General features: G+C 37.8%; 1 protein-coding gene across 2 annotated transcripts in view; it reads left to right on the plus strand.

Moving 5' to 3' along the window:
• LOC131439069 (potassium voltage-gated channel subfamily H member 8) overlaps positions 1-8,868 on the plus strand; it is a 132,025-nt gene extending 123,157 nt beyond the window's left edge. For both annotated transcript variants that reach the window (XM_058609611.1, XM_058609610.1), the window contains 2 exons: positions 7,565-7,784; positions 7,843-8,868. In XM_058609611.1, the coding sequence (XP_058465594.1) occupies positions 7,565-7,784; positions 7,843-8,739 (1,117 nt within the window). In that variant the 3' untranslated portion in view covers positions 8,740-8,868. The remainder of the gene's footprint in view (positions 1-7,564; positions 7,785-7,842) is intronic.
• Positions 8,869-22,582: the final 13,714 nt, after the last annotated feature.

Below are 22,582 nucleotides of genomic sequence, written 5' to 3' on the forward strand. Positions count from 1 at the left end.
AATCATGTAAGGTGATTATCACCAAGTGATTATCACTTTTGAAAATTTGGAATCATGTAAGGTGATAATCACCAAGTTCTGTCACCACTGCTGAGAGGCTAACATCACTACCAAACGTTGGCATTACGTAAGGTGATAGCCACCGCGATTTAATCACCTTCATGTCAAAATGGAGGTGATAGCAATTTAGTTATCACTTTCAGTAGTGATTTGATTTTTTGAGAAGTGGCTTTATAAATTATTGTCCGTTAGGTGAATTTCAAGCCACTGATATAAACAACCTACCAATATTGGTCGGAGAGGATAATTTTTTAATAAAATTCGTACTGATATTGTGTCAGAATTAAATACCAAAATGAAAAGTAACTTAGTTTATATAGTTTAAAGAATTAATAGAATGAACGGTAGTATTTATCAATTAAATCAATTCATTTATGTTATAATTATTATTTGAAGAAATATACTTGGGGTATTCGTAAAGTCAAAGATAAATTGCTTTCTGGAAAAGTGATAAGTTTATGAATGTAGACATCTCCTGTTGCACATAACGTAACAAAAAAAATCTATGCTAACATTTTCAGTAGAATTAGATGGCCGTGACTTAGTAAGCGACATATCAGTCTCGTTCAACTGAACGAGTAAAAAAGATTAAACTGCGTTCTTAATTTTCTTCTTGTGAGTTGAACTAAATAAGGCAATATTTTTGGACAATTAGTTGCTGCTAATCATAGTGGATATTCGTAGTACCGGTGGGTAAAATTTCCAAAATGGAGGTAGCATTTGAAAGCTCTGTGAAATGCCATAATCGTAAAGTGAATAAAAACTATACAAGAAATTATTTAACGGATCTTTCTCATTCGAGAGGAATGCCATCCGTTGTTAAACATCAAGAATATCTAACAATTCGTGTCATTTCAAAGCTAGCAAATTTATCCCAAAGAATTGACTGTGACATTGATTTCCATTGAAAAATAAAAATCGGCGCTAAATTAAACCAACAAGTGATTTTTTTTATTTGTTTGTGCGCAGGTAATTTTTTTCAACGTTACTCTTCGATCCATACAAATCATCATTGATAAACATGACTCGAATTAATGAAAAAAATTGAAAACTAAAGGAATAAAACTTTAGATTTCAAAATATTATATGGGTATACGCCACTTTCATATGTTACTCCTCCTAATATCAACGGTATACCCCACATTCATATTTTACTCCTGAAAAATTGACGTTTCTTGACAGGTGATAAATGGAGTGAAGTTGGCTCAATCACCGGTGATGGTGATAGTAAAAGTGATCACCTTCGGTGATTCCAAACAGGGCCGGTGAAAGAGGTGGGTACGGTGGGTAGCACTACCCACCCTAAAATTCCAAAGGTGGGTAATTACCCACCTGAAATTTCGAACAAAAATCAATGGAAATATTAGCATTATTAATAATAATAAGAATATTTTTATTGTAATTCAGAATAATAAATAAAATCAAAATTATAGAATGCTAGTTCTCAAGGTAGAGCAAGGATGTGAAGATATACCGCAGAAAGCTGAGACGTGCAAGGGTCATTTGAGCAGGCAGAAATCTTTTAGTAACTTAACTTTTCCCTTCCAGCAAAGGAGCCGAGCTTAAGCATCTCATCAATGCGAATCACTCGAGTCTCTGAGATACCGGAAAATACCGATAAAGGTTTTTTACATTTACATTCCGAACCGGCAAAAGAAGAATGCAGTAGCAAGTAGAAAGTAACAACTTTTGGTAGCTTTGCCGGAATAGTAAATAGTAGAAGACCTTCATCGGAATTTTCCGGCAGATGTTTAAGGTCGACTCCTCTTGCTGGCGTGTCTTTTTCTAATCCACGAATGACAAGCAAGCGCTGGGACTAGGTAATTGTGAACAAGGTGGATGAGGAAACAGATCGCAGCCCAATTCATTTAATTTTGTCATTGTTTCCATTGATTTATGGCACGGTGCATTGTCTTGGTTAACGGTGAATCACTTTTGATGGTACTTTCCTGTTCAAGATAGTCGATGTTAATTATACGTCGAGCATCTAAAAAACTTATGCCATGATTGTTCCAGTTACCTGTTACGTTTTCAGATGGCTTTCCCAGTCTGAATGCTGGTATGACTCCGGATAAAAATAGTGGATCCATGTTTCGTCCACTGTTCCATACCAACGCATCACATTTTATTGCGACAGACTTTTGTTGATTATGAGCGGCCGTGTTCGAGATCCGTTTGGTGACGATTTTTTTATGCTCAGATTTTCTTGCTTAATTTTTTCCGGTTGACTGCTTCATTTAGCCACGTTCAAAATCAGAATACTACAAACCTTCATTTTTAATGGATCCTAGTGGGGAAAGCACTTCTCAAGCTATAGCTGGGATTGCGCGTTTTTTCCATTAAAAAAGCAATGATTTAGCAACACACGGAATTCGTTATTTCCATTTTTTATAAATGAATTAGATTCAGTGTTCGTAGTGCTATTGATGTTAAATGTTCTTTGAAGGTTGGTACTTTGAATTGAAAACAAATATTGGCAGTGATTTTGAAACCAGGTTATACCTCAGATGCGAAATTTTGTTTTAAGACTTAGTACCGAAAACTCTTCAAACTTCTATTTACGCGTTTCATGAAAAATTTTATAGAATCAATATTCTATTAAAAAAAACGACTGCACTTTTTAGGGATAAATATTATTTCCATTAGAATAGAGAAATAGAGAAATAGTGGGTCGTTCTCCGCAGTATGAAAAATTACCCACCTGGGTTTAACATGTTTCACCGGCCCTGATTCCAAACATTCTGGTGATCACCTCGTTATCACCAGGAGGTGATAGTCACTTATCACCTTACATGATTCCACCCCTGGATCTCGTCGATCACAGTAGTAGTCGATGCGACTTAGCATATCGGCGATTTTGTTGGATTCGCCAGATACGTGCCTAATGTCGGTAGTATAACCACTTATGAAGCTGAGTCGACGTTGTTATGTAGGACTGGCTTTATTAGGTCATGTTTACATTCCTCAAACGCTTTAGTCTAAACCTCGTCCCATATTAGAATGGTTGTATCGTTGCGAGTATTTCCAGGAATCATCGAATTTGTTGGTTTACGACTGCTTGTGAAATGAAGCGCCTGTAAAAAATAATTATACCGAGAAATCTTTTTAACTGTTCAGCTATCGTTGGTCTTAGAAAATGAAGAATTGCTTGCACTTTGTTAGGCATTGGTGTGATTCCCTCTGGTGTTATTTAATGACCTAGAAATTTAACGATAGGTTGACTAATCTGGCATTTCGCAGCGTTGATGGTGAGTCCATTTTGTCTCAGTCGATCAAAAACTCAACTCAACATTATCTGACGCTATGCATAAATCGTCGATGTAAGGGTAAACAAAATCTAGTTCACCAAAGATAGCATGTAGGTGCCTTTGGAGAGTTTGTCCGGCATTGCGCAGTCCGAAGGTCATATATTTAAATTCAAAGTGTCCAAAAGGTATGGTGATAGCTGTTTTAGGGACATCTTCGGGTTCCACAAGGATTTGGTGGTATGCGCGTTGCAAATCTATGCAAGAGAAAATTTGCTTACCGTACAAGATGCTGGAAAAGTCTTGAATGTGTGGTACTGGATAACGGTCTGCCACTGTGATGGCATTCAGATTTCGGTAGTCACCACATCTTCGCCACTTGTCATTCGATTTTTTAACAAGATGCAGTGGGCTGGCCGAATTACTTTTAGATGCCTTTGCTTCTTTAAATATGTCCACAGGTATCCGGTGTGGTCGACAAAAAACAGGTTGCTTGGTAGTAACAATCTGATGCATGGTATTTGCTGTCGTTGGTTTGTGTTTCATATTCAGGTTTCAGGTTTTCTGCAAGGATTGAAGCGAATGGTGAACTCGAATGTAGTTATAATTGACTCGGATACGGCATCGATATTTTCGATTTCCGATCGAGTGGTATTAGCGATCAACTTGTTTCTCCGCAAATCCACGAATAGATCATAGATCGGTGATGACAAAAATCCACGTGAATTGTCTCTGAAGGCCAAGGTCGACGATGAGTCTTTTAGTACCAAATGTTTGAATTGTGGAACCGTTTGCTGCATAAAGTAGGTGTGATGTAGTTGGTGTAAGACGTTCTCTAGATGATAGAGGTATGACAGATATTTCTTCCCCAGAGTCGATGAGGAATCGATTTCACGTCTTCAGGTCGTGTATATGGATGCGTTGGACGTTTACAGGTTGGTTCAGGCTAGTGCGGGTGTTTTGCTTCGGCGACACTTCCGAATTTTGTCTTCTCACATTTTCGAGCTTGCGCACCAGTCGGTAGTGAAACCAGCAGATCCATCGGCTTGATGTTTTGCTTCTCCCTGGTGTTGAATCACGACGACTGAAAGAGCGTGAGAGACGACGACTGTTGTGACGGTCCCGTCCACGAAAATCATACGACAAGGCTTCTTTGAAGCGTCGCGATAGAGCTTCGATTCTTTGTTCGAGAGCCGATGTAGAGGTAGATGTTTCTGGGGTAGTCTGCACAGCGGAAATTTGCTCACGGGTGCTTCCAAAATTTTGTCAGCTACTTTGGCTTGCTCGTCGAGTGTCGCCGTAGGCATATCAGCGATAATTAATCGAGCAGTATTTGGAAGTGCTCGCAGCCACAGGTTCGATAGCACATTGTCGGTACATCCAGCGCCACGCAGACGTCTTGGTCAATAATACACTTGGTTTTCACGGCAGATTTGAGGACATCGTATCTATCGTTAGTATTCGTTTCATTACACCTTGATATCACTGAATGCACGAATTTCGAGCAAGAGGCAAGGGCAACTATTACAGCATTAAACTTGAATTTATCATTTTTGATCGTATTAACCCTAAATGCTGCTTCCAGGCATATGAACCATGTCTCAATGTCGTCGGGATCGAAGTCAAGGAAATTAATTTTAACAATGATTGCAGGTTCTTTAGCGTCATCCTCAGATTTATGATGGCGGAATCACCATTCTTATTTGGCATCGTGGTTCGCGACGGATTTTCTACACGCGGTTCACGTCGGATTTTCTACGTTCGATGTAGATGAACTACGGAGTTTTCGCGTATGTGTCTCGGGATATAGAAAAAAAAAACTTGCAAAACGAATTACTTCCGCAACGATCACGTCGGGGTCACCCGTGCGGCTTTTCTGATGTAGAATACAGACGGACTAGTCTCGGACGGTAGGGAACTATCAGGCTTCATTGTCTAATCATAACTAAACACTACAGAATATTGATAAGGTTTTATTTTTGATGGATAACATTTCAGCTCTATTAGGGTCATCGCTGCTTCTAAATGAAATACACCTTCAACCCTTCAATCATTTTCTCGTTCTTGAGACGGTTACTACGATTACTGTAGTGAGCGTGAGTAAATTAATTGATGACTTAAAGTTCCTTCATGTATCGGCCTGTGTCGCTTTTGTCTGTTCCGCACTTGCTCGTTTTGTTTCTCGTTGCTACATCATCGTCCTTACTGCATTTTTCCTCTCGACTAACTGCAAGCATTCGTTGTCAAACGAGTCATTTCTTTGATTGGATGCTCTTACGTCTAGCACGGTCACTAGAGTGCTCCTTACTTTACTTGCGGTTTTGTTCATGAGAATGAGTATCGCAATGTGTAGAAACTCGAGAGCATAGGCTGATGTGTCTACGGATAAACAGCGCATACGTACCGCATCGTATCTCGAGAGGCAGCCTGCATTAACGCTGCATGTTGACCTAATCGCCAAGAAAGTTACAGAATGCTATAATAGAAGCGGAAAGAGGAACTCCCGCAGAACCTCGTAAGTAGCATGTCTATCCAGACGGCTACGGGGGTAAGGTTTGCCCACACGGTTTCTCCTGTCTGTCTTGGTCATCCAGAAGGTTTTCGAGACAGATAACGTCTTGTTCGCATTTACCCGTTCCGACACACATCGGAGCGGACTTGTGGATATATGCGCAGGGACACCACACTAGAGAATATCGTCCAGATAATGTGGCAGGTATGATATGGCACATGGTTAAGTGTGTTAGAGTACCCAAACAAGAATAAGTACTCGGTTGGCCACATATCAATTGCGTTAAAGGAGGGTACGAGAAGTATTTTTCACCTTATGAAAAAACATCCCACCACGGAGCTGTCGTACGTGTATTTTAACTGAATGTAGAATACTTTCTTCTTTTGAGTATAGGGTCCGCCATGTAACTTTTGTTTTTTTTTTAAAAATGCAATAAAAGACAAGTGCTTATCTTTGACAGCCCCCCAAAGATAATAGTCCAACGGCGTCAACTCACAGCTCCGAGGCAGCCAAACGACATCCGAATTTCGACTGATAATTCGATCTTCGAAGACTGTGCGCAGAAGATCGATCGTAGCGTTGGCTGTGTGGCATGGAGCGCCGTCTTGTTGGAACCAAATGGTTTCCAAGTCTTCCTCTTCAAGTAACGGGACGAAACAATCGCTAATCATGGCGCGGTAGCGCTCGCCATTGACTGTGGCGGCGGCTCCTGCCTCATTTTCGAAGAAAAATGGCCCAATGATGCCGCCAGGCCAAAATCCGCACCAAACCGTCACACTCTGAGGATGCATCGGCTTCTCCATGATAACGTGCGGGTTTTCCGTCCCCCAGATGCGACAATTTTGCTTATTAACATACCCGCCGAGATGAAAATGTGCCTCATCCGAGAAGATGATTTTTTGGCAAAAATCAACGTCTTCTTCAAAGTAAAACGGCACTATTTTCACGCGTTCCTCAAGCGTATACACAACCATTTTCGTTCAGCGGAAGGATAAAACTAAGTTTCTGTCAAATCAGAAATGACATTAAGGTTACCAATGTCGAAATAACCGCTAGTTCAAACAAAAATTTTGATGGCGGACCCTGTAAGTCTCGTTTCGTAAAGAGAATACACCCAAACCTCCATTTACGAACCTTATATATGTATGTATGTATGCTTACACACTCACTCATTTACGTATATGTGTATATATTTATACATATAAATGATCGCTTTTACTTCACCAATATTTATATGTATAAAGAAATACATATATTTGCACACATGCGTACGTATATTAATACATATATACATATATAAGATACGTAAATGGAGGTTTGGGTGTATTGTGGATAGTGTGAACTGAAACTGCCATCAATCCTTTATCGTTGATTGTCTGCTATAGTCTAGTACAACACAGTGAATTTTATCGTAGTTCTAGTTTTGTCGACTGTATCGTTTCCGATTGTCCAGATTCGTATTGTGGCCTTGAACAGCTTGTTTCCCTTTTACCAACTTTCTGATTCATCGAAGAAATATAGTAAGGATTTGTTTTGTTTTCCTTCATCTTTCCTACTAAGACCGTATCTATGAAAGTTTATAGGATACAATCAGTAGAACACATGTTCTGGGGATATTTTAGTAGATACATGAACTATAAATTAAAAAAAGTTTTAGCAAAATCGGTTACCTCGCAAAAAATGGAGGATCACTTTACGAATTTTTTACTATAATACCAAAACTAAATTGAGTTTCTGCTTCTTCCAGTCGCAATAAATCTTTGGTTGCCTTGCGGGAGCGTGTCGAACGTCAACGCTCGGTTCAAGTAGCCACCATGAATTCGGTAACAGAGAGCAATAATTCCATCGAAGGACTCAACCTGGAGCTACGCGGTAAAGAAAAGTCCCAACCAACAAGAGTGTCAGTTGAACGGTTAGACACCCAAGTTACTACTCTACACAATGATGTTGCGGCTTTGAGTATGGAAGTGGGTATAATATGAATGTAAAATTTTCTTGAAGTTATTTTTTCTACTTTTCGTACAGGTCCGAAATGCGATACAAGCCCTTCAGGAAATGACTTACTCTACTATCAACTCCCAGTTCGATTTAGGACATTTTCCTCCAGCACGATCCATACCTAATCTGCAGAATGGTGCTGGTAGTATGATGCGGGAATCTGAAACTGCTCTAGCTCGAAGTAGCTCTCATCCTCCAGAAATGTGGTGCAGAGAAATGAATGCGTTTGGCGAAGGTCTACCTAGTCCTAATGGAACTGAAACATTCTCCGAAAATATGTATAGGCGAAAATCTATATTGTCGCAAAAATATTCGGAAGAAATGTCTTGTTCAACGCAGACTGAAAATGTGATTGATTTTGAAACTTTAGAAAAAGTAGTTTTAGCCCATCCCCATCTAGTACTAAAAATATTAGGTATCAACACAGTGTTTAACAATGTTTCAGAACTTAAAACATATCCGTTGAATACTATTTCTGAAACGGCCAATGCTGGTGAGACAATCGCACCAAAGGTGCACAAAGTAGAAGACAACAATAATAAATCTAACACCAACAAATTACATCACGCGGAAGACCATCTTAGAAATTATCCACCAATTATTTACAACGCATTCGACATTGAAACTATTGAACATAACAATAATAATAATAATAATAACATATCTTCACTGAATCCACCACAACAAGGCTCAATTCCTTTCTTGTTGGCTCGCACAGATGTCGAATCGAAGTTGGTTGACGATATCAGTTGCTCTGTATTAATTGACGAAAATATCAACAAGGCAAAGCAATCTACAGGCAATCACGTTCTCAAAAGACAGGAACGCGTGCCAGCTAAAAATCGTTTCTCAGCTGGCGATGCCGATAACCTTGAAAAGGGGTTAAAAAATCTTCCATCTTCCCGATCGCTCGGTGGTAGCTGAAATTAGTTATATGACAAAATACAATATCTTAACGATTAGTGATGAATTATTTATTCTCAATTAGATGGTTATTTAGTGAAATTTCTATTTATTATAAATTAAATGTAGAAGTCTGTGTATTTTTATAAATACCTTAGAAATCGTTTATTTTTATCACATTCCCCCTTAACCTATTTAAGAAAAATAGACTAGTTTGTGCAAATCTACCCAAATTTCATTCTCTTATACGAATACGTTTCGTTATTTTTCAAACAATATAATATTGTTTTCGTTTGAAAAAACTGAAAATGGCCCAGGGTAGTTTCCTCAAACAAACACTTTTCACGAAACTGTGTTGGTTTCGCGTTTAGCAATGGGTATGGAAGCAAACCCTTTATAAAACCTGTTTTAATATACCTTGTGGTCTAATGATGCCTTTCTCATTTTATTCATTATCTCTTATCATAGTATAGTAGAGATAGTCGTATGGTATCTGAAGACTTCTCCGTTTAATCAAAAATAATGGCCCTTATTACCGGTGTCACTACACGGTAAAAACCAAGTGAAGTGACTGTGACCCTTATTATGGGTATCACTTCACGGTGGAAATCAAGTGAAGTGAATGTAGGTTCTTATTACGAAAGTCGTTTTAGAGACAAAAAAAAATACTTGGATGAACTTGATGTCATTATGAACATCACGCCACCAACATTTTGTTGAACTAATTAGTTTTCTCCACCACAGTGATCACTTCACTATGCGTGATACCGGTAATAGGTAAAATCAAGTGAAGTGACATGTAAGTGAAGTGAATGTGAAAGTGGAAGTGAGAACGGTAATAAGGGCCAATAATAAAGATCGGTTAGACCGTCTTTGAACTAAGTTATTGAAATTATGTTCACCTTTTTTGTGCATATCACCCTGTCATTCCGGAACCAAAAGTGGGATCTAAATGAAATCCAGGAACGTTGTATGGGACCATACGACTTTTCATTTAAATTTGAGCTTGTGGAAATCGGTTCGGCCATCACCGAGAAAAGTGAGTGACAATATTTTTGACACACACACACACACACACACACACACACACACACACACACACACACACACACACACACTTTGATTCCAATGAAAGGTCCAACATTCTCATAGAAAATTCCTGAATTTTATTTAAAGCCATCTTCCGGTTCCGGAATAACAGAGTGATTAGTGAAAACATTTCAATTTCGAACTAGCTAGTCATACTTTCCTCAGAGATGGCATAATAAGGGTCAAATGGATGGTCTCCTGGTCTCATACAAAACTGAATTTCATCCGGATCTGACGGCGAAGCAAAAACGAAAAGAAATTTCTAAGCTACGATCAAAACTTTTTCAATCGGTAGTCATTGTCAGTAGAAGGCGAACCGATTCAGGCAACAATGGTTTCCGATTTCCGTTTCCAGAAGCACCGAAGTAAAGCTTGCTTCATTTAGAATTGGAACAAACTTTTGCTCATATTGAGGCGCTCCTGGTGGACGGATTTGGAAGTTCTTGGCGCCCACGTGTCGGGAATTTTGTCAGCTTCACGTATGATTTTAGACATTCCGTAAATCGACTGTACTTTGTAAGCAATCAACATGGAAGCCGAAAGAAGGGAAAAAATTGTGCACAGTTATTTGGAAAATCCATTCTGGTCTGCATCTAGGCTAGCTAAACAGCTGAAATTGCCCAGAAATACCGTATGGCGCGTTATCAAACGGTATAAGGAAACATTGACGACGGTTCAGTCGGTGTTGAACAGTCGTTCGCACCGCACGCGTATAGCTCTTGGCTCCTGGAATTTTTTTCTGGCTACCTAGAGTTTCATTGATTCAAGGCTTCAGTCTTTTTCAAGACTACCTGAATCATTAACTAAGTGATTAAGTGATACAAAGAGTGATATTACAGTGACTAAGTGATACAAAGAGTGATATTAGAGTGACTAAGAAATTAATCAGCCTTTTTTAAGGCTAGCTAGGAGTCTAATCGAAGACTAATTTAGCCTAGTTAATTTAATTTATAATTTCATTTATTTCATAAATGCCTGCGTCCAACCGGAAAGGCAACAAGCCTAAGGCTAAAACTAATTCAATACGGAATAAATCACAATCCGTTATTCAGCGTTTTTCTAATAACATTCACGATATTATAGAATCTGAATATAAAAATAAAAGACAACGGACGGATTTCCCTTCCGCTGATCCTATGCCGTCTAACAATATTTACGAGATTCTTCCTGAATCCGATTGTAGCGACATAGAAGAAAATTCTTCAAAAATTCCCAAAATGGACGCTTGTCGTTCTGGGAAGAAACATCAATCTATGCCACCAGTGACGGTGATGATTTCCGACTTCAAAGCCTTCCGTACTGAGCTTTCTACTTTTCTCCCGGAAGTAAAAGTCTCATTTCAAATCGGACGAAGAGGAGAATGTCGAGTCTTGGTGGATGGATTGGAAGATTACGAACGTCTTATTCGATATTTGTCCGAGAAACTTCATAAATTTTATTCATATGATATAAAATCAGACAGACCCTTCAAGGCTGTCTTGAAAGGATTATCAAATGATCAAAGTATTGATGAAATTAAAAATGAACTAAAAGAATTGCTTGGTTTTGCCCCTTCCCAAGTAATACTTATGAAAAAAAGAGTGAATGGTACTTCTAAACCACGCTCTGGAATTTCCCATGAACTTTACCTAATACACTTCAATCGAAGTGATGTAAACAATTTGAAAACTTTAGAAAAAGTACGTTTCTTTTCCCACATTAAAATTCATTGGGAACATTATAAACGGCATAATCGTATTGCAAACTTAACGCAATGTCGTCGTTGCCAAGGCTTCGGTCATGGAACCAAAAATTGTCATATGGATATACGGTGTTTGAATTGTGGTAAATCACATTCGAAAGACGTTTGTCCAATGGATGAAACCACTGATAAATTTTCATGTTCAAATTGCAATGGAAATCATAAATCCAATTATTTGAAATGTCCTGTCAAGGAAAAAAATTTAAACGCTCGTTCGCTTAGACAACAAGTCAAATCAACGACCTTAAATTTACAGAACATACCTGAAAATCAAAAAACCGTTACAAATGCCACGCCTAATTCTTCTAAGGCACTGATTTCTTCGAATTTAAAACAAAAAACAGGTACGCCTGCCAATTCGTCTTCTAACGAAAACAATTCATTGTCAGGTAGATCGACCTCGTCATCTTCTTCTAATGTCAGTTATGCTGGTATATTAGGTAGAAAACTACCACCTATTTCTTCTAATGTAAATAATTCTAACGAAAACAATTTATTAATAGGTAGACCGGCCAAATCACCTTCTTCTAATGGCAGTCTACCTACCAATATTCCTTCAATGCCATTCGCTTTTTTAAATGAAGTCGATTTAGGCGATATAACTGAAAATAAAATGATCTACGTACAAGATCTCGAAGTTCACAAAATCCATATTGCCATTGTGACAGAAACTTTTCTTAAACCAAATGTCAAATTGAAAAGTAATCCACATTATGTGATTCATCGATTTGACAGGTTTACTGGAATGAGTGGTGGAGTTGCCATTTTTGTCCAACGGCAAATTAAACATCGAATTTTACTTTCTTTCAATACTAAAGTTATTGAAAGCTTGGGAATCGAAGTTGAAACCATTCATGGAATTTATTTCATCGCTGGAGCATATTTGCCATTCCAATGCACCGGCGAACAATTAAATTTCTTTAAAGGCGATTTGCATAACCTTACAAGATATCGACCGAAATTTTTCGTAATAGGGGACTTAAATGCTAAGCATGTCTAGTGGAATTGTAGGCAAAATAACAGTAATGGTAAAATACTTCATAATCAACTCTCAGCTGGTTACTTCACAGTTCTTCATCCCAGTAATCCGACTTGTTTCTCTTCAGTGAAAAACCCGTCTACAATTGATCTTGTTCTAACAGATCAAAGTCACATTTGTAGTGAACCGATTACACATGCTGACTTTGACACAGATCATCTTCCAGTAACATTAAGACTTTCCAACGAAGCTATAATTAATTCAATTAGTTCTATTTTCAACTATCATAGAGCTAATTGGTAGGATTACAGATCTCACATTGAAAATCATGTGGATCATGAAACTATTTTAGAAAATTCTACGGACATCGACACAGCAATTGATAATTTGAATCATTATATTATCGAAGCTAGAAATCTTTCAGTTCCCAAAGCTCAAACTAAATTAAATTCTCCTATCATCGATGACAATCTTCAACTGCTCATTCGGTTGAAGAATGTTCGTCGCCGACAATATCAACGTTCACGTGATCCTGCTATGAAAAACATAGTTAAGGATTTACAAAAAGAAATTAAACATAAATTTACTCTTTTGCGAAATGAAAATTTCGCTAAAGAAGTTGAACAAATTAAACCATATTCTAAACCTTTCTGGAAACTTTCTAAGGTTCTTAAGAAACCTCAGAAACCAATTCCTGCTCTCAAGGAAGGAAATCAAATACTTCTTACAAATGGCGAAAAAGCTCAAAAACTTGCTCAGCAGTTCTAGAGTGTCCACAATTTTAATTTGAACGTTGTGAGTCCTATTGAAAATGAAGTCTCACTGAAATATGATCATATTTCATCCCAAGTGTTATCACACGATGACATTATTGAGACGAATTTTGATGAAATTGAATCAATTATTAGGAAACTCAAAAACATGAAGGCTCCTGGTAATGATGGAATTTTTAATATTCTTATTAAAAATCTTCCCGATGTTGCCTTGAGACTCCTAGTTAAAATTTTCAACAAGTGTTTTTCATTAGCTTACTTCCCAAAAGATGGAAAAACGCTAAAGTAATTCCTATCCTGAAACCTGATAAAAACCCAGCAGAAACATCAAGTTATCGACCAATTAGCTTACTTTCTTCTATCAGTAAACTTTTTAAAAAAATTATCTTGTTGAGAATGATGACTCATATAAATGTGAATTCAATTTTTTTACCAGAGCAGTTTGGATTTCGTCATGAACATTCAACTACTCATCAACTTGTCAGAGTAACGAACATGATAAAAGTAAATAAATCTTCTGGGTTATCCACTAGAGTTGCTCTTCTAGACATAGAAAAAGCATTCGACAGTGTTTGGCACAAAGGTTTAATAGCAAAAATGTCTGATTTCCAGTTTCCTATTTGTTTGATCAAAATGATTCAAAATTATTTAACTGATCGTACTCTTCAGGTTAGCTAACGGAATTGTAAATCTGAATTGCTACCCGTACGAGCCGGTGTTCCGCAGGGTTAGAGTGTAGCTCCAATCTTGTATAATATTTTCACTTCTGATCTTCCAAATCTACCCGTTGGTTGTCAGAAATCGCTATTCTGTGACGACACAAGTCTGTTAGCCACAGGTAGAAATCTAAGAGTGATCTGCAGTCGCCTACAAAGAAGTTTAAATATTTTCAGTGATTATCTGTCAAAATGGAAAATTAAACCAAATGCAGCAAAAACGCAATTAATTATCTTTCCTCATAAGCCAAGAGCTTCTTTTCTTAAACCAAACAATAATCACATTCTAAAATTGAATGGCTTGGAATTGACATGGTCTGATCAAGCTAAATACTTAGGTTTAACGTATGACAAAAAACTAACTTTCAAGGATCACATTGAAGGAATCCAGGCAAAGTGTAATAAATATATTAGATGTTTATATCCTCTTATAAACAGAAATTCTAAGCTCTGTCTAATAAACAAATTGTTAGTTTATAAACAAATTTTCAGACCAGCCATGCTTTATGCAATTTGGTCAAGCTGTTGTTCCACCAGGAAGAAAACGCTTCAAAGGATTCAGAATAAAATTCTGAAAATGATTTTGAAGCGTCCTCCCTGGTTTAGTACAAATGTGTTACACAGACTCACAAATATAGAACCATTAGATGTAATGTCACATAATATTATAAGCAAATTCCGACAAAAATCGATGCAATCTTCAATTGAATCGATTCGCTCTCTGTATTAGTTACTAAGTTAGTATATAAGTTCCTTTTCCCCATTACACAATACAAGTAGGTTTAGAATTTTCCCTACACAAAAATCTCAGAATTGCGGAAGCAAATAATGTCCTCATGGTAATAACCAAATCATATATATATATAATAGGGCTGAAAAGTCATCACTTGTGGCTGAACACCCAATTTAAATCTTAATAATTTAATTTTAACTCATATTCCAATAAATAGTTAATAAAAAAAAAAAACAAAAAAAAAAATTGACGACGATTTGGAGGCCTCAAGCCAATCGTCGGAGTGGAACTGTGGACCGGAAACTGCGTGGTAAGATTTTGAAGACTAATCTGTCGGACCGTGATTTGACCAGAAAATTCGGTGCTGCCCATAGTACCGTGAGGAGAACTCGACTCCGGGAAGGAATCAAGTCGTATCGAGCTAGCAAACAGCCAAATCGGACAATGAAACAGAATAGTGTGGTCAAAATTCGTGCTCAGAAACTATATGACCAGGTGCTGACCAAGTTCGACGGGCGTCTTCTGATGGACGATAAAACCTATGTCAAGGCTGACTTCGGGCAAATCTCAGGTCAAAAATTTTACTTGGCAACGGCTCGTGGGGATGCTCCAGCCAAATTTAAATTTGTTTTTGCCGACAAATTTGCAAGAAAATTCATGATTTGGCAGGGCATTTGCAGCTGTGGCAAAATTTGCAAGAAAATTCATGATTTGGCAAGGCATTTGCAGCTGTGGCAAAAAAACTAAAGTTTTTGTTACAAATAAAACAATGACATTGGAACTATACCAAAAAGAGTGTCTCCAAAAACGAATTTTGCCGTCCATTCGATCCCACGACCATCCCGTAATGTTTTGGATAGATTTGGCAAGCTGTCATTACAGCAAAGTCGTTCAAGAATGGTATGCAGAGAAAGGGGTCCAGTTTGTTCCGAAAAACCTTAACCAACCCCCAGTTCCGCCCTATTGAGAAATACTTGGCAATCATGAAGAAGAGATTCAAGGCACAAGGAAAGACATCAATCAGATGACGACCTGGTGGAATAAGATAGCTAAAACGATGAACGAAGAAGGTGTGCGCCACCTGATGAGCCGTGTTACAGGAAAAATTCGAGAATTCCTTCGAAACCGTGACGAATAATTTTATCCGTATTTTTTCTTAAAAAATTCTTACAGATCGGCTGTAATCCAGATGTTCTGGTGAAATATAGAGTGAAACTCTTCTTGAAAGTTAAATTTATTAGGATGGTAGACAATTTAGAGGTGATTGTTTAAAAATTAATGTGAATAGGTTAGGTTAAATATTATTAAGATTTTTTCATTTAGTTTTTTGAGACCGCAATCGGTCTGTACAATGATTAGTGGTGAATTCATTTGAAATTCAGTACAAACATGAGGTTATGTTTAGAATTAGAGGTGTTAAATTATAAAATATATATAATAAAGTAATTTAGCGTTTATATTTAGCTGAAATTTTTAACCGACGGGAATCATTGTCAACTTCTACGTGCGGCGAAAGACCTGAGGCTAGTATGTAACACCAATTTTGTCAAACGGAGTGATTGGTAAGTTCGCATATTCCGTAGCGAAATTCTCACAGTGGCCATTACTTACCGCTTGTGAATTCCAATTCCGTGGGTCGAAGTCCGAGAGCCGGAAACTCAGGCTGTATGTTGTCAATTGCGTATTGGCTTGCCTTGTCCGAAGCGGAAGTTCCATTTCGTTCTAAGGTGGTCCGTAGCGGAAGCATAGTAAGCGAAGGCCATTCAGAGAATGTTGACTTTCGTGGAAGATATTCTCGAGGAAGCGTACGTCACTTGTAGTGCTACGCCCGCTCTCGTGAGTGTAAAATCGACCATACCGCACACGAGTCCAATTTGTGAGTCGCATCATCGCCATCGCTATATATGTGTATATATTCATGCATATATAGATTGGTGATGTGAATGTGATTATGTATATGTATAAACATATAGATATAGATTCAAAAAAAGGTCTTATGATCCCAATCCTGAATTTCATCCGGATCCGACTTCGGGTTCTACAATTACGCTTTGAAGTTTTTACCATCCTTGATATTCACTTTTATTCAATTCAAAATCATGATAACGATTCTATTCTATAAAAGTATGCTTTTTTTCCTTTCTCATATAGAAAGTTTATGCAATCACTTGAAAAAGTGAAAATTTGCCCGGAGGAAAACTGATATAATTTGTAGGTTATATTAGATACTCATTAAACGATTCGACTTCGGCTATATCGGTTTCCAGCTGCCGGTTCCGGAAGTACCGGTAATAGTGGTCAAAATCTTTAAAACGAAACTCAATTTTCTCAGAGATCATTTGGTCGATTTTCACAAACTTAGGCTTAAATGAAAGGTACAATAGTCTTAAAACAATTGACTGTTTACAAGTTGATAAAGTTATGTTAGTTTATTTCGAAGAATGTTGCAAATATTATTGAAGTTTGAAAAAAAAATCTTCAAGTATCTTCTTGTGATATTTTTGATATTCGTGCTTGTTCTACGATTTTCTTTGCTCGAACTTTAGAAAGAAATATCGATTAGATTAGATCGATACGAAAGTTGGCTGATAACTGTTTCGGAAATTTATTGTGATTTCCAATTCGATTCCAAATAAGATGAAACAATTGATTGCTGGCGGAAACAGTAGGTGCATTTGGCACTCACAATGAATTCCGATTAAAATTCCGGACAATTTAACTGAGCAGCGGTGTTTTCAAACACAGCGCTCCCATAAAGCTATCTGTTTCCAGGCTGACCAGGCTGTTGTCCGTGGGTGCGATACTGATATGGTTTGTGTTGGTATAGCGTTCGTAACCGATTGCAATCTTCCAGTAAAGGAAACTTCAAATTGATGGATTGATCAATGATACAATAGGCCTGTGCTATGAAAATGGGCCGTATAGAGTACAGTAAAGCAAAACTTCGCATAATTCTTTGAAGGGATTATTATGATTCTAAAAAGAACCGATTTGAAGAATTCTGAAATTAGGAACTGGATCTGAGTTCAAGAACTAAATTCAGAACTTAGAACAGACTCAGAATTCAGTTGGATTTTAGTTCTAGAACTACAATTTCGATACTGAAATCAGTTCCGGAATTATTTTCCAGAATCCAGTTCAGCACGCAGACTCTGAACTAATCTCTGAAACTTGAAGACCATTTTTCGCCATGACTACACGGAGAACCCTTCGATCATAAAATTGCGATATCGCAGTTTTTGATTTTTGCGACAGTTGATTTAACTAATTTCTTTTTGATTCAGCCAATATGGTTTTAGATTTGCATATATTCAAGGAGTTGAAAAATATGTTGTTTTGAATGCTGTCAAATGCCGAAGACAGTTGAAAGCAAAACAATAATCGCAATGCAAAATCAACAACTTTTTTAGTTGAAATCTGTTCGTGTCGCTTCAAAATGTCAATGAAAACAACATCGATGGTTAAAGCGTTTGGTGAAATTGTGTTCATTCGATTTGACAAATTTATGATTCCATAACAAGTGTTTATCTAACAGCGGTGTTGTGATAAAGTTAACCTTGTTTAAGATGAAAAAGATTTGGTGACAAATTAGAAAATGTTAATGAATGATCATCTCGTAATCTTTCAGGTACGCGCAAAAATTTTATGCTTCAAATTCGATCATTATTTACTTCCAGCAGACTGTTTTACTTCCAGCTGTTTGATACCGATGATGATGTTCATGCATTAGCATAAAACGCTTTTTGACATGAATTTAATTTATAAAAGTAACAGGAGCGAAGGGTTTCAAACACACAGAAAGCGCTGCGATTGAATGGCGCGTTTGAATTGCCGTCGCAAAATTCTAATTCCCAGCGGTTGATGCACCCAAGTTCATATAAATTGACTAAAATTATCAGTGAACTTAAGTTCAACCGTTTGAAGGCATCATCTTTCAATACTCATTTTAGGTAAATTTAATAATTTCGCTAATTTACTCGCCCCTCCGGACACTTTTGCTGATTAAAAACGTTTTTCTACATCACTCGATTTCGATCGAATCAGAAGTATATTTTTAGAATTTAGATCTATACTGATCTCGACTTGACATGATCATGATCATACAAAAAACAAAATCACTTAGATATCAGATCAGTTCTGATTTCGTAATGATAATTTATTCCTTGGTTAAGATCACTTGAAATCAGCAGTGATCGGTGGTTTTCCCATCCCTAATGATATTACATGCCAATATAAAATACTGTTTATATTTTAACAACGATATTTATTTTATAAATTTCAACATACCGAACTTAATTCAAATAGATCATGACGTGTATCAGTAAATATATTTTGATTATTTTTGCAAATCAATAACATTGTTAGAGTTGATTCAACTATTTGCAATGTCTAAAACAAATAAAATCGATTTATTTTTCAACTAACAGAATTTTGTTTCAATAACAACACCAGTTATTTCAACTAAAATATTTGATGAAATTGAAAGGTATGTGTCCTCACTAATTGACAGCATTTTTTTTCAACCCTCGTTTCTGCTAATCGAAAAACAAAAATGACAGTTTAGTTAAAACAACAATCGATTAGTTGTACCAAATTTTAACCAATCGAATTCAGAAAATCAACTAATATTCTGGTTGAAATGGGATCGCGGGTGGTTCCGTGTACCGAAATGGGTTGTATAGAGTACAGTAGAGTAAAATTCCGCAAAATTCTTCAGAAGAATTATTATGGTTCTAAAAAGAACCGAATAGAAGAAGTCTGGAATAAAGAACTGGGCCCTGAGTTCAAGACCAATAACAGACTCAGAATCCAGTTTCAATTCTAGAACTACAATTTCGAAACTCAAATCAGTTCCGGAATACAGTTCCAGAATCCAATTCCAGCATGCAGGCTCTGAATTCTAAACCTATATTGCGGAACTAAAATCTGAAACTTGAACTTCTCGTTACGACTACCGAAAAGCAAATGAGAGTTGCGACCTGAGCGTTTGAGGTTTTAACAACGCAGAAAGTGCACTCTCCGTCGCTGCTGGTTGATGATTTAACTCCCACGACGTCTGCTTCCATCGAACGCACGAAAAGAAATGATCGATTTTCTCATAAATTCATAAATATCTGTTTATTAATCTTATTTTTGTGTATTACATCAACATTTTACAGTACAAGTGTTTTGACCCTTTGGCCTTTCATCTTTGTTGTTCATACGATTCGTTATTAATATTAGGTGTTTTAGTTACTCTTGTTTTACATACTAATGTTTAATCATAATATTTATTTTAATTATTTATAAAATGTCTACCTACTTATAACTATCCCTAACCTAATACGTACAAATTTTGAATTATTTGTATTTCAGAGATTGAGCACCTCTCTTCAAATTTCGTGCAGTATTGTTCGAATTTTTGTTCTAGTATATCCAGTGAGGCAATCTCATGTACTTCACTAGTCCTTGTCCAAGGGGGTATATTTAGAATCATCTTTAAGATCTTACTTTGAATGCGTTGAAGCCTAAGTTTGTGTGTTCGTGCACAACCCCGCCAAACAGGGACTGCGTATTCAATTGCGGGGTAGATGATTTGTTCATAGACAGCCATCTGATTCTTCAGGCATAGTTTAGATGTTCTACAAATCAGCGGATACAGAGACCTAATGAGTATGCTGCATTTTTGAACGATTTTGTCAACATGTGACCTGAATATCAGATGTCTGTCAAAGGTGAGTCCTAGATAGATAACTTCATCGGACCATTGAATGACCTCATCACCGAATCGTATTCTGCATTCGTCTGATGGAACAAGTTTTGGAGATCTTGAATGTGGAAACAAGATGACCTGAGTTTTTGCTGCATTGATCACAATTTTCCAGCTTGTAAAATATTCCGTTAAAGCGTCCAGACCTGTCTGTAGTTTATTTTTCAGAGCATTAATGACACGACCTTTGTAAAGAATGGCAGTATCATCAGCAAATTGTGACAGAACACCACCACCTGGAAGAGGTGGGATGTCTGATGTGAAAATGTTGTATAGAATGGGACCTAGGATACTTCCCTGGGGTACACCAGCAGGAATAGTAAATCTTTCTGAAAGTGCATTATTCAGAGAAACCTGGAATGCTCTATCTGCAAGATAATTTTTGATAATTTTAATAAGATACATGGGAAAATTATACCGATGCAGTTTGAACACCAGTCCATCGTGCCACACATTATCGAATGCCTTTTCAATATCTAATATTGCCATGGCAGTCGTTTTGGACACTGATTTGTTTTGCTGGATGACGTTGTTAACCCTTGTGAGCTGGTGGATGGTGGATCTTCCTTTCCGGAACCCAAACTGTTCTTCCAGAAATATATCCTGTTCATCTGCAAAAGCAAGAATTCGCCTTTGTATTGACTTTTCAAACAGCTTGGATAGGGCAGAGAGTAAGCTGATGGGCCGATAGCTCTTGGAAAAGGGAGGATCTTTCCACGGTTTCAAAACTGGGATAACTTTAGCTAACTTCCACATTGAAGGGAAGTAACCAAGCTCCCAGCACCTGTTAAAAAGTTTAGCTAAGAAGACAAATGAGCGAATACTCAAATGTTTCAGCTCAATGTTGAATGTGTTGTCGAAACCGGGGGCCTTCGTTTTTTTGGATTTTTTCACAAAAGCCATCAGCTCATTCGCAGTGACTCTACTTTCCTCAGGAACCAAGCTGTCTGATTGGTCAACCTCAGCTACGCTATCAGCAACGGCTCTTTCATATGGACTAACAATGTTAAGTCCTAAATTGTGAGAACACACAAACTGCTGGCCTAGCGCATTTGCCTTCTCTACTGGTGTGATTAAAGGTATTCCTTCAGCTGCGTCCTGGGGTGACATCAGAGGAGGAATAGGCTTCGGTTTTTTCTTAAGCACCTTCGTTAAGGACCAGAAGGGCTTTGAATGTGGGAGAATTTCTCGAAGCTTTTGCTGGAAGTTTCTGTTGCGAAGCTCAGATATCCTTTCCTGGATTATCCTAGTTAAGTTGTTATAAGTAGTCTTCCTATCTAGGATGCCAGTTCGTTGATACTGCCTCCGGTAGATATTCCGAAGTTGGATGAGTTTCTTGGTGACACTGTCGATTTGAAGAGAGGAACTCGGCATATGTTGTACTGGAACCGTCCTATCACGAGCGACTGTGATTGAATGCTGGAAGGAAGATAGGGCCGCATCGATTTCCATCGGGGAATCTAGTGGAACATTGATATTAATAAGTTGGTCGGCGATTTGTTGAAATTGGACCCAATCGGTGCGATAATAGTTCCTCCGTGGTTGAATAGGCACTGTTTCTGGTGAAGATCCCAACGTCAATATTACTGGAAAGTGGTCAGAAGAGAGCTCGTAGAAGACAACCGGAGAGCTGTCTATGGCGATGTTGCTGATGAATATATCCAAAATGGAATGAACTCCCGATCTGGAAAGTCGCGTTCGTTGATCCGGAGCGAAGATGTTGTATTGTCCAGCTTCGTAATCTTCTGCAAGTACGAATCCGTTTCGATTCTGTCTTCTGTTTCCCCACAGCTCATGCCGTGCGTTCAGGTCCCCAGCAATGATGAATTTGTTCTGTCGTCGAGTGAGCATAGCCAGATCTCGCTTCAATGATGCACACGTACCATCTCGAAGATTGGTTTGTTTGGGGCAGTACGCTGCAATGATGATGATGGGTCCCATCGTCGTTGTAATCTCAATTCCGATGGCTTCTATGAGTTGCAATTTAAAGGCTGACAGAAGCCTGTGCTGAATGGATCGTTTAATGGCAATGGCAACTCCCCCTCCTCTGGTAGTTGCCCTGTCGAGCCTGTGAATCCTGTAAT

This window comes from Malaya genurostris, chromosome 3, assembly GCF_030247185.1.
Source record: "Malaya genurostris strain Urasoe2022 chromosome 3, Malgen_1.1, whole genome shotgun sequence".
Lineage (NCBI taxonomy): Eukaryota > Metazoa > Arthropoda > Insecta > Diptera > Culicidae > Malaya > Malaya genurostris.